At 33.2% G+C, this 13,848-nt stretch overlaps 1 protein-coding gene across 1 annotated transcript; it reads right to left on the reverse strand.

Moving 5' to 3' along the window:
• Positions 1–467: 467 nt before the first annotated feature.
• Positions 468–12,933, reverse strand: LOC123720550 (pre-piRNA 3'-exonuclease trimmer-like). Its single transcript, XM_045677209.1, has 11 exons — positions 12,630–12,933; positions 12,295–12,529; positions 11,778–11,929; positions 11,135–11,270; positions 10,098–10,426; positions 9,455–9,582; positions 7,892–8,034; positions 6,712–6,798; positions 1,800–1,888; positions 1,336–1,434; positions 468–942 (listed from the first exon to the last, which is right to left on the reverse strand). Exons 1-11 carry the CDS (start codon positions 12,755–12,757, stop codon positions 879–881), a joined length of 1,590 nt encoding a protein of 529 aa, XP_045533165.1. The 5' UTR covers positions 12,758–12,933; the 3' UTR covers positions 468–878.
• Between the last annotated feature and the right edge of the window lie 915 nt (positions 12,934–13,848).

The following is a 13,848-nucleotide window of genomic DNA, read 5'->3' on the forward strand; positions in this document are numbered from 1 at the left end:
TATTATATAAATTACTTATTGTTGGCTTCTAATAAAAGTAATTATCAGTAAAGTCGAAACATAAATCGAAGTTTATCTTTTTTTTATTTATTATCATTTCGTTACACTACAATATAAAAAAATTGAACCATAATTAAATCAAAAGGAGGGCAACTGGCGGCCTTATCGCTTTCAAGCGATCTCTTCCAGGCAACCACTGTGAGTAAAGAAAAAAAAGGTATTAAATTAAGGTAGGCAAACTAAAAACATGATACATTAAAAGTAGAAAGTAAAAAGAATGTAATCAAACACAATACAGGGATTTAAAAAAAGCTTATTTATTAATACAATGATTTTATTTAAATCTTTAACAGTATTTACAACCTCATAAGTTAAAAAAACGATAATATTAATATTTAATAGTGTACTACGCAGAATAACAGTACTACCAAATAGTTGTAAAAAGTGAATTGACGCCTCTTTATTAGGTAACACAGAGTACCGAAAAATGCGACCCTGAGATTCTCACTTGTTTCTTTTTTGGCCAGTACTATTCGCACAGATAAAACCTTTTTGATATTTTTTAAAATAAAACAAAGTTAATAACAAATTTTATTTTATTTGTACCATGAGTGCATTAATATTTTAAGCGTATTAACAACATTAAGGCATAAAATACAGACGGAAGACGAAAATTTATTATCTTCATAAATATATTGGCGGCTCTATAAGAAATAATCAATATAATATAACTTTAATCTAAAGCACTATCGTCTCTTTCAGTCAACTGATTACGCAGTGATGAAAAGCGATAGTTGGACTTGGCTTCTATGAATAAAGTGGAAATCTTGACTTTTTTTCTATGAGCTTTCCCTGGGCAGTGTCTATATATACTATTGTCATTTATTAACATTTTTGTGGAGAAAATATACAAAAATACCGGTAGTCAATATGGCGCCGCTCCTGTCAAAAAAACAATCATTATCGGTTAATAATAGCTAGCTTAGCACGACGCGATAGTAGCAACCTCGATTCAGTGTTCGTGCGTTCAAACTCCCGCTGTAAATTTTCTATGAGAACAATCTTCATTTGCTAGGTGAAGGTGAAAATCCTGAGGACACTGGAATTTGTGTCAGGCATACTTGTCAAAAGAAAAATGCTTATAAGGCCCAGATTGTATGATTATGGCGCCACTATCTATACTTTAAATTAAATTATTGTAAAAAATATATGTCCACACTATTATTATGTCCATAGGCTAAAACATTGATAGGGAAAAACTTAAACCCAAAAAAAAACATTAAATTTAATACCCAAGCATATTTGTAATTATTAATCTATGAAAAGAGTACAAACCATAGAGCCATACGCCCGGCCTTCGAGTGTCTAATAGGATTGTACCGCGTAACTTTATAGTCTGTATTATTCTTGAATTGTCCCAGAATTCTATCCGCGCTAAAAAGAATAATATCTATAAATATGACAGCTCTATTCAAAATCCATGAGAATTAAACATTTGACAATTGTATCTATGGTATAACTGAAAATAAAAACTGATGTATTCTATAAAATAAATTTAATAGTGACCTTAACTTATTGTATATTAGATAGTCATACTGGCATTGAGTGTCCATGGGCGGTTGTATCACTTAACATCAGATGAGGGTCCTGCGCGTTTGCCCCTTGTTCTTTAAAAAAAAAACTTTTTAGGTTACAATATAGCAAAATGCATGTATCTATACAATTGCCCTATATACTACAGGATATAAGACTCTTGTAGACAAACATAAGGAAGACATTCAAAATTAATGGTCACTTACGTATACTGCGAGTTTGTCGCTACGAGCGCGGCGCGCGCGTCATACAGTTTTACGTCTACAGAGCCGTAGGCCGCCAGCGATGACGCCACCTTTTAATTGGACATTAAACATTTATATTTATTTTTATGTACATCATAAAAATTTCGATCGGCTTTATTAATATGTAATTGTATTGACAAAGCAAATTCTAGGCTGAACAATAGAATTACTCAGAGGTCATTATAGATGTAAAGGATTTATTTCTATATGCGCCTTTAACAGTCGCTCAAACGATGAAGGAAAACATCTTGAGGAAACCGGCTTGCCTTAGACCCAAAAAGTTGACGTGTGAAGGCTATCTATTAGATTGACAAATGATCATGAAATAGATACAGAATCCTGAGGCTCAGACCTAAAAAGGCAGTAGCGCCACTGATTTTTATAAATATATTAAGTTGTTTAATTCAGTTTATACTAAATATATCTAAGTTCTATAATTTAGAATACTAGATTTTTGATACTAGAGATTAAAGTAAGCCCTAAAACTGTATCAATAAATTTATCAGTGTATTACAACTAGTTAGCGGAAAAATATTCCCTCGGTTCAAACGGTTCACGGTCGTGACTCGTGATAGATAAATGTAACGTACGCCACAGTTTTTGTGCCAACTTTAGAAAGATATTCAGAGCACCCCGAAAGACATTTAAGAATTATATTGTCTTTGTTCGATAGAGGTCGCCAATGTCGTAATGCCATTTTAGTGTTCCGCGATTATCGCAGACAGCTGCCACGACATCTATTTATACCGTAACCTTAAATCAACCTTGACAAGGCATGAAAAATTACTTCATATACGCGAGCGGCGTTTTAAAGTCATTCCACGGCGAAAATAAAGATTTTCATAATGACACATGGGCATTATCAAGCTTTTTAAACTGGCGTCGGGTATTCGTGTGGGTTGCATGTGTGTGTTGGATTTACGCCAAATGTCAACCGCACACGATAATCTCGCGATGTCAAATGGAAGGAAATAACGATGCTCATTACTATGAAGGTAAATGAGCTAAATTGAGAATTTACAAAATATTAGTGTACGCTTTTTATACGTAAAGTAAAAACATATTTATTATCCTGAGGTATATATTTGCGTATAAATTTATAATATATGCTTAGACTTAATATAAAAATTTATTATTTTTAAATCGACTTACGAAAAAAATTAAGTATATTTGAAGTAGAGAATTAATAAAATGGCAAGAAAGATTTCGATATTCGTATTTTTTTTTTCTTAAAAACCGTATTTTATATTGCGTTCATGTCGTTCAACGCCACAAGGTACAAAATAATGACAGCCTCATTAAACAACGGTAATGACCGATTAGTTACAAATAAAATCTCTATTAGCTATGGAAATTTTCCGTAGTTTAATAGTTTATGTTTCAAAGCACACTATTCTAACATAGAACGGAGCATTAACGAAAAATTTTGTTAAAATTAATAAAATCTACATATTTCTATTCGAGAGCTCAAACGAAACGCTTTTGAAATAAAGTGCTAAAAACCAGTGGTTTCCTAATAGGTGATCCTTCCGTGCCTTACACACACCATCGACTTGTTGGGTGTAAGGTATCCCCGTTTCCTCACGATAATTTCCTTAACCATACGAGCAAGTATTAAAAGCACATATGGACAGAAAGTCCAGTGGTACACAGCCGGGATTTGTACCTACGAACCTCAAAGATGAGATTTCTCGCTGAAGCCGAAACATTGCTCCAACCACCTCCTAACGACACCTGGATCCCAGGGCGTACAGGTGTCAGCCTTTGAGGGTACGCTTCTTCTTAAAGTTTCCTGAATCGTATTGGTTCGGAAATACCTCCTAGTATTTGGCAGATGCACGCCCGGCAGCTGGTTCCATAAAAAGGTGATGCGTTAAACCGCTCTGTTGTGGTTACCGCGCTGTGGTATGACTTAATCTTCTTAGATAACTACTCTTGTAGTAAACAGTATGAATGTCTCACCAAGGGACCAATTGCCCAGGTCTTACGTCATTCGGTCTACACTTTTTAAAGCATAAATCCTAATTCATTTGAATAGTTAAGAGTTATACTAACAGCCTTTAAGACAGAATTTTAATCTTAAACTTGTGTCTCTAGTGGGTCGGTGAGACCGACAACCCATCTGTTTGCTCAACATTGGCAAACACCTTCTCCATTTCTTGAAACTCTGCTCTGTTCTGAGCTTTCCTTGTCCATATTATCCAAGTTAGGGTTTTTATTTCGTCCCTTCGAAATTGTCTACCTCGTTTTTTTTATTTCTTGGTTACCAATATATGATCTTTTTGTTGCACTTTTCTATACCTCTTATTATATGACCATCCCATTTCCATTGCATTCGTATTCTAGTTGTGACATCTTCAATTTTCGTGTGGTTTCTTATGATTTTATTATTGATTCTATCGGGCTTCCTGATATTAAGCATGCTTCTTTCATCAGCCTCAGGATTTCAGTTTACTGGTTTGCACTTTAGTGAGTGCCTAAGTTTGACAGCCATATGTCAAGACCGGAAGTATACAGGTGTTATATAGCTTTGTTTTGACATTTATTTTTATTTCGGTGTTTCTTCATTACTTCCTTAAGTAACATTTCCATTCTTTACCAATTATTGTATATACTTCAGAGATAAGACTTATCAAATCAAATAATTCATATCGGTAAATGTGTACGCTTATGTATGTCAATATTTAAAGAGTTTTATATGTTAGAAAAAATGCAACGGGAAGAAGTATGTATAAATAAAAGCATATAGATAAATTTTACTACCCCTTGGAGAGGGAGAAGCTCTTCGCGACTGTTCCATTAACACGATTATTTCTTGGAAATTAATCGTGATGATGGAAGCCTTAGGTACAACGTTAGAAAATCAGTGACAGTTAACTAGAAGAAAAATTCCCTTTTAAAGCACTGTCTTGTATTGCCTGGCCTATTTTATATTATTTATACGTTACTTTACGAGCGCATGAACGCACAGCTAGTGAATAAGGAAGATGTAAATACCGTTTAAACGCTGCAGTGACAAAACTACTAAAGATAAAAATAGTATCGAGACCGCGCAGATGCACAAATGCGACGGAAATAGACTACGCACCGTTATATAACGATGAACAAATTTACCAAATAAATTATGTGATTTGCTCCCCTGGGGACTCTCTAGACTCTCCGGCCGTGGTGTTCAATCGCACAGGCAATAGTTAAAGATGTAAGTTGGAGCCTGGTAAAAAGTACCGGTGGCCCCAGAGCTGGTGCTTTTCTCGTTCAACGAATAAGTACCAAGTTAAATTTACACTGCCATAGGGACCAAACTTTTAACATTTATTTTAAATCTCTATTTATAAATTTTTATTACTATAAAGGATATGAAAGTTGATGCGGTATATTTGTGTGTTGCTAATAAATACGTATATACTTATAATTATTTACATAATTTTAAATTTAAATAATTTTAATTTTTTAATAATACAAAAATCCAGTTAAAAGTGTTTTCCTTTCAATGTGTAAAAGCTATGTCAATGACAATAAATACGTATATTTTTTATTAAGTGATTAGTTTCATATGCATTGGTGATATTTGTTTATATCGAATATTTGGACCATAGATTTGACACCGATCGTAAATAATTTAACTTTGACATTATTTTATGTACTTAATATGACATCGTAAAAATTGATGACATTTGCATGCTTATTTATATATGGCTGATTGTGTGGATGATTGTAGTTGATCAACCTAATTGTACCACTATCTTGGCAAATAAACGATTATTATTATTATTTAAAACTTTTCATCTCAATGCTATCCTTCATTGCTGAAGGTCGTGTCAATGTAAGGTGCTTCCTGCTCTAATGAAATCTCTTCTTAGCGAATCGTGACTTGCTTCAGCGGTCGATATACCCAGTGGCCATTTGTCTCCCACCTTGACAACGAAAACTAGCTTGTCCAGGTTGCACTTTTTGTCCTTTTGTAAAACGTTACGATGCGGGGATTGAATTATGCGTTATTGTTAATATTATTTTTCACTTTTCAGTACTTTACACCACATAATGGTAAGTTTTAGGTATTAAAGTCACTGGGGGTGGTCACGAAGCGTTTTACTATTGGAAACAAAAACCTGGGCCCCACCCCATGAAGGTCAAGAATCTCAAAAAATTGCGTGACGTAATACTTGAACGCTCCTATTACGGTAGATTTTTTAACATTAACGTATTGGTTAAGTACTTTAAGGACAGTGTTTGTAATTCGGGTAGAAATAAAGAATTGCATTCTTATAAGCATCGCGCTTAAGAGCAGCATATTAATTTGTAATTTATAGTAAATTTGTTCGGAATAAATTGTTTTTTTTTGGAGTGCACCGGCTTAAATATAATTAACTCCATTAGACTTTGACACATTTTTTTTGAAACCGATAAATATTAAAGATTAATTTATCATCACCAATGGATATGCAGCCCCCTGTGGGCCGTAGCGCCCTTAAATACATTTTCATCTCAATCTAATCAGTGCTTCTTGCGTCCAACCTCGAACTGCTATTGTACCTTGAAACCATCCCACCAACGCAGCCTCGTTCTACCGGGTTGTGAGTACTGCCTACTGTATTTCCGAACCATTTCGACTTAGGGTCCTTCAGGAGCGTATTCTTAAAAGGCCAGCAACGCACTCGCGAGCTTTCTGCCATTGAGTGTCCATGGGAGGCGGTATCACTTTACATCAGGCGAGGCAAAAAAGTAAGAATATTGGAGTTCTGTCGCCCGCCACTCAGTTCACATGTCCCAACCCTTGCATTTGCAATTTATGAATTGGACGATGTTGGCGTCAAGAATGTTCTCAAGTTCATTGTAATAACATATTTACTCTTATACTCTATATAATACATACCTTACTGACATTTATGACGCGATCATTGATAGATTTTATATGGAGAACCATTGGTCGGTGTTTCAGTGGGTCCGAACCGGCGAGATTCTGAAAATAGAAGTAAAAATATAAGCCACAAGCGATAAGGCTGTATACATACAATTTTATTATGTATATTAGTTATCACTACGTATTGGTGTAATTTGTTGATTGATATTAACTGAATGTCCAATCATTATTTCGTTTTTTGAAATAAAACCTAGTCCTTTTAATTTGAGGCGGACAATTATTCGATTTTTTTACTTGGGGAAATGCATTGCGCATACGCGGAATTAAATTTATATCAACAACAGGCTAGGCAAGTAATGAATTGTCAACGATCCAAGTCATTTGCCTTACTGTTTGATCAACTGGCTGAAAATTCTTTCAGGCCGCCAGTTAAACGGCGCCCTTTAGTTAAACGGCTAGGCTGTTAATTAAACGGCTAATTAATCTAGTTGGCTGCGACATATACATATAATTTTTTTAAAGATGCATTAGTCATTATATCGTTTAATATAAAAGAGGAATAATAAAAAAATACTTGTGTTATAATTTGAACATATACAATACATGACTGAGTTACGTAAATACATTAGACCAAAGAATTTTAAATAGTTGGGTTTGCCTTGTATCGTATGAAGATGGGTGTGAAATAAAAGGGACAATAAGTCAGAACAGACACTTAGACTATTGCAATCATGATTTAGTAATCTAAATCATGATAATATAATTATTATTCTGTTAAATAAATTAAAAAAAAAAAATTGTATACACTGTCCTTACAGCATAGAGCCATATTTAACAGTAGTATAATTCAGAGTCGGGGTTATTATTAAAACAATACAAACTTTTACAACAAAAAAAAAAATATAGAAGAGGAAGCAAACGGGTAGGAGGCTCATCTGATGTTAAGATACACTGCCGCCCATGGACACTCAGTGACAGAGGGCTAGCGAGAGCGTTGCTTTCCAGGAATTAGTACGCTCTTTTCTTGAAGGATTATTAAAGACCATTTATTCCACAGGGACAGAACTAAAACATAAATATACTCCAAACTGTACGATGGAGATCAGTTCAGCAATTGCGATATCGTTACCCGATGAAAACGTTTTACAGAGAATTAGTTACAATGAAATATTTAAAGAAAAATTATACGTACCATATATGGAACAGCGCCTCGTATGACATTGACCTTATTGGCGTGTGGAGCTAGGGCTGACAATATCTCGGTGGGACCTACAGGCCTATTATGGCCCCTGAGCTCACACGCCGCCCAATGTCCAAGTCTTATAAAACAATAACCTACGAAGATATTACAAAGACATATATAAGCTTTGACAACTTTTATTCCATTTAAAGAAAACTCTTTTTTACCAGATTGAAGCCGTATAAACTTATAATTATCTTACATAATTTAAAAATTTTCCCGACCTTTCGCGTGCTTTACAGCGTACATAGCTTCAATCCGGTAAAACAAGTGTTTTCTTTAAATGCGTAAAAGCTATGTTAACAAAAGGCAACTTTTATTCCAACTCCATGGAGCCGCCCGTCACATTAGAGACACTTCAAAAGCTTGGTATCAGCCGTATGTTCGTATATCGTACTATCACCAGATATAGCAATACTTAGTCTGTCTAAGACCAGAAAAGTTCCGGGCGGCCACTGCTATTACAACTACGAAGGCTGTTAAAGCTATTAAAGCCAGAATTCGTCAAAACCCCATTAGGAATCTGAAAATCTTATCGCGAGAAATGAAGATTCCTGCTAGAACTCTGTCGCGTTATAAAACAAAGCCTGAAGCTCGGTGCTTATCGTTGATATGCAGGACATGCCCTAAATCAATCTGCAAAACGCCTTCTGTCGCATGTGAAAAGCACAGAAATCTCTTTAACGATGAAAAATTTTTCACAATTGAAGAACTCTTCAATAAGAAAAATGATAAAGTGTATGCGCACAGTTCTAAAGAAACTGCTTAAGTGGTTGGAAAGGTACAAGGTCATCTACCTGCGTCAGTGATGGTTTGGTGGGGCGTGTCAAAATTTGGAGAAAAGAAGTGAAAACTTCAGCCAAAGTGTATCAAGATACAGCCTTGGGTCATGCTGTGAAACCTTTAGGGATACTTTTTAAAAAATTGCCGTGGACAAGTCACGAACAACGCAAACTTGAAACCACCGTTCAACGTAAAAAGAGTTGAAGACTGGCCCCCATCTAGCCCAGACCTCAAGCCTTCAGAGTTCAAATTATGGTCAGTTTTAGAGGACTTGGACTGCTCTAAACGACACGGCGACTTTCTGGCGAAATTTCTTTTGGAAACAGTGCCACATATATTCATGGCCAAATAGATTAAAGGCCTGTATAAAAGCTAAAGGTGGCCTTTTCGAATAGAATATTTTTTTTATTTTTTGCTGAGACTTTAATAAGAATGTATGTAAATTTGTAACAGAATTTCTGGCTAAGTATATAACTTACAATTATTAAAATAAATTTTAAGGTTTCTTTACGACGCTAAAGAAATAATATAACTTGTGTTCAAGTATTTATGTATATCCGCCATTTTTAACACAAATAGATACTGTCGATAATATATTTGTATTCGCACAACCTTATTTCAAAGCTTAATCGATCCTTTGGGTTTAAAACTTCTCTCAACTAACTGAGGTTTATAATGTAATAAACATATATATATATATTATAATATATAATATCATATTTTTATAAATACCTGAACAGTAGGAATCCCAGCCAGCCTCGTGAAAGCTTTGCTTAACATTAAATGACGTCATCAATCGAATTAAATTCACTCCTTTTTCCAACTTCTTACATTTTCCCTCAGCAAAAAATTCATATAAACTGGAAATTAATGTATTATACTGTTTAAATAACATAATACTGTAATTTATTTGAGATAATTATATTTCATTTAGAACGATAAAGGTGTAGGGTTAAAGTTACCTCTTATAAAAAAAAAAAAGTTTTAACTAAAGTAAGTCTGTTTAGAGAGCGTTCAAGTATTACGTAACGAATATTGGGAAGGGGGGTTCCTCTTGAAAAACGTTACGATGCGGGGCGGGGATTGAATTACGCGTTAATATTATTTTCCACTTTCCAATACTTTACACCACATAATAGTTAACGGCGGCGTTTAAGGGGGGGGGGTGTCAAGAAGGGGGTTAAATTATTTTATGAATAAGAGTGTATGTCAAAACTACAGGTAGTATGCATATAATGAAGTTCCCCTTTTATAATTTAAATTATACGCCTATTCCTATTTGACATTTTACCACTCAAGTCTTATGTCAAAGTATATGCTTTCCAACAGACAACTTATTTTATATTTTTGAAATGTTTTATATTTGCAAACTTACTCTTGAAGTACATTGGTCTTCCATGCTTCATCAACAGTCAGCAATTTCCTCATATGATATGAAATAGTCTTTGTATCAAAAATCAACGGAAATGCATCATTAATATTCTTCTTAAATGTAGAATATTTATATGGGAGCGGACCGATGAACTGGTTATGAAGTAAAATTGTATCTAAATATATGTTATGGCCTATTAAGGGTTTTCTATGGGTGATAAGCAAGTCTATTATCTGTGAAAATCCCAGGAGATGGGTCATAAGATTGTCTTCTAGTATCTGCATTGGTGCACTACTGGCGCCTTCTACATATTTATCTCTGTATATTAAAACCTGTAATTGAGAAAAATGTCTGCAATGATTATAGGTGGTTTAAATAGGTTTTCTTTTAATAATAGTAGAAAGAAGACGAGTGTTGGCCAAGAGGCTTTAGCATGCAACTCTCCATACTAAGGGTCTTGTGTTTGAAGTCTAGCTGTGCATTAAAACATTTTTCTTCATATATGCGGCAACACTATAGTAGTCAGTCTACAGTTGAGGAAGAAACATTATCACTCACATGTAGTGCACAAAAGGTTGAACACCTACTTGTTTATAAAAATGATCATTATACAGCCAAGACACATAGGGTTATAGCACAACTGAATTATTATTATTATTAAATAGTGTATAGACATATTGTTTATAAATTTCTGAATGTAACATGTTCTATAGTTTCTGATTACAACATAATAAACAAAAATATTTGTATTGCTATGTTTGTATTTCTTGATAATGTTTACGGCCAAGTTAGTGATCAACCTTCCATGTCTTCATTCTATAAGAAATTATTGTATAACGTCATATTGGATACCTAGTGCTCTAATTTTTTAATAATTTTAAGACAGACAATTAAAATACAATGTTTGAAATGTTTACAACAAAAATTGACGTATTTTCAAAAAATTACTTTTAGTATGAGAAACTATTGAAGGATCTCATATTCTCATATTAATACATTTGTAATGCATACAAAAATAACTTTTGCACACACGAATTTACCTTATTGCTATTACCTAAGCTATTGGTGGTGAGGATACCATCAAACCGCAACCTAAGCTCGTTGTGAACAATGTACCTAAGTACTGGATCCTGTACATCTAAGTACATAGTACCTTCATCACTACTTGCCAACCACCTTAAAAGATACAATGTTATTATTAAATAAAGTGAAGAAAAAATTTGTTCTTACTCTCCCGATGGGGTCGACTCATTAGCAATTAACTGTTCATAATCATGAGTACTTGTACATGCAATAAAATGTTTTCTCAGATATAAAAAAGCCTGTAGAATGGGTTGCATTAAAAGATTAAATATAAATATTTAATCAGCTATTTATTTTTCTGTGTAGTGTTGTATTATGTACATGTTTATCTTCAAACCCAAGTTTTAACCGTAAACAGGAACTCCTTTCATAGATGCAAATATAAGTTTCTAGTATTTTTACACTTACGTCACAAGGAAGGTTCTAAGATTTGTTTCTCTGTATTACAACAATTGTTGCAGATTGCATATGTCAGACTTAACATCAACTATGTTTTTTTTAATTCCTTCCTGTCTAAGAAAACTGATCAATGAAACAAATGAATAAATTTGAAATCAAGACCCATTTGTACCAATGGATACATATCCATTAAAAACTTACTTAGAAACTTCTGAGCAGTAATACTGCAATTTTCTCTCTTCATCCATTACTAAAGATCTTGTCAAGTTGTTAAACAGGTTTTTATCCTTTAACTCCTGTCTAACCATAGCTTCCTCAGCTTTACTTAAATAAGGAAGTCCATTGTATGTAAACTGAAAGTTTTTGAACAATGTGGTGAGTACAATAGGTTCAAAACTTATTTTAATTTTTAGAAAAGAAGACATTTTACAGTAAAGCTCCTTTATTATATAAAGCATTTTATAAATTCCTTTTATTCAAAAAATGTGATTCTCAATATTTTAAAAATCCCACATTAATTGGTTTTATTTCATTAGTACACTTAATGCTCTATCAAAAAGAGTGTTGAGATATATGAGCTTGTTTGTATATATATGAATTAATTCATCATTTATATATTTTGATTTAAATTAGACTATATCTACACATGTTGGTTTTAAGTCAGCTTTTACTATAAAATAACGGGCTTGTCTATTTGTAAATAATATTTATAATATACCTTATTAAAATCAAAGTTGTGTTTACACAGAAATCGCAAGGTGGATGCTTGAAATATGAATGACTGGTCTATATCTCCAAATACTTGAGGACACAAGTGGAAAGTGTATCCAATAGCCTTATAAGTATCTAAGTCTCTATCATACAGGAACATTGTCAGGCCTACTTGGGTCATTATCATATTGCTTACTTCATTTTTCATTAGATTATATCTATCTTCACTAGTATCAAACAGTCTAAAATGTAAAATATGTATGCAGTTTTAATAAGTTTTTGTTGATTTTACAGGAAGTCGAAGTGTCAGACAGCCTTGTAGTTGCTAACACCTATAATTACCTGTGTTTAAATGTTTCACTCGATAAAATAGCAGTAAATTCTGCATCAAATCCAACAAAACAAGACTGCTTAAGGTTTTTCGAAATGTTTTCTAATTCGTCGCAGAAATTAGCATTTGTGATTTCCATGATTATATTGATATTGTATCTTACATGTATATGAGTACAGTGTACTTGACTAAATTGTAGTAAAATTCAATAAAAATCGTAATCGGTAAATCAGCACAAGGAATTCAATTCATGTTTATCGTACGGTACTACAGTACAAGAAAAGGTGGGAAATTGGATATTTTACGATTTCGGAAGTGTGACTATTGACACTTGACAGCACGACACTCGACTGCTGTTTTCAGTTTGCATACAGTTTATCTAAGTGTCACAATGATTAGATAGGATTGTCATAAGTCGTGTCAATCTTTAATTACAGATTAAAGTACAAAAAATAATTAATAATAATATTTTACATACACTATCTGGGCGTAATTCTAGTTTAAGTATAATAATATTTTACAGGTTTATAATTCAATAAATAACTTTCTGGATTTTTTAATAATAATAAAAAAAATAAACAAATACATTACTAAAAAAAATATTTTGGTACTTATGCGTAACATATGCCTTTTAGAAATGCGTTGATACCCTCATCTCCAAATGTTTGTTGGAGATAAGAAAATGAAAATATATTAGTAGATCACCGCACCGAAATTCTCTCTCAAATGGACTGTAGCTTACAATAATTTGTAAGCTAAATCCAAAAACTTATTAAATTTTTACCAATTTCAAGAATATCACTTTAAAAGAAACTGATTACATTCTATTTCTAATCCCAACAGATAACAGTAGGCATTATCAGTAATCAAGATTCTTACAAAACGTATTAAAAAACGGAGTCTAAAAATGGTATGTTAACTAGGTAGCAGGTGAGTAGTATTTCATTTGGAGGAGATAGCTAAGGTATTGTATATTTTTTTTAATTGGGAACTGAAATCTTATTAAAGTATCTCATACCTATCTTATAAATATCTTATATTACAAATCTTATTAAATTATTGCATGAGTTTTGATGATAGAAGTATCCATATAACAATGTTATAGGCTCAAGTTTATTAACTGTGAGCTTCATATGAGCCATAAGGACAAAATATCGCACACTAATAAGACTAACCTATTTTATAAATTTCATATAAGCCGTGGAAGAAGACAAAGACTACGCAAGCAGT

This window comes from Pieris brassicae, chromosome 2 (assembly GCF_905147105.1).
Source record: "Pieris brassicae chromosome 2, ilPieBrab1.1, whole genome shotgun sequence".
NCBI lineage: Eukaryota > Metazoa > Arthropoda > Insecta > Lepidoptera > Pieridae > Pieris > Pieris brassicae.

What these genes read in the sequence shown, in the direction of transcription:
- LOC123720550 (XM_045677209.1), bottom strand. Translation starts at nt 12,757, where the DNA reads ATGGAAATCACAAATGCTAATTTCTGCGACGAATTAGAAAACATTTCG. An exon ending in AGTGAAACATTTAAACACAG is followed by an intron (nt 12,530 to 12,629) that starts GTAATTATAGGT and finishes TTTACATTTTAG; the next exon opens with ACTGTTTGATACTAGTGAAG. An exon ending in CTGGGATTCCTACTGTTCAG is followed by an intron (nt 8,035 to 9,454) that starts GTATTTATAAAA and finishes ATATCTTCGTAG; the next exon opens with GTTATTGTTTTATAAGACTT.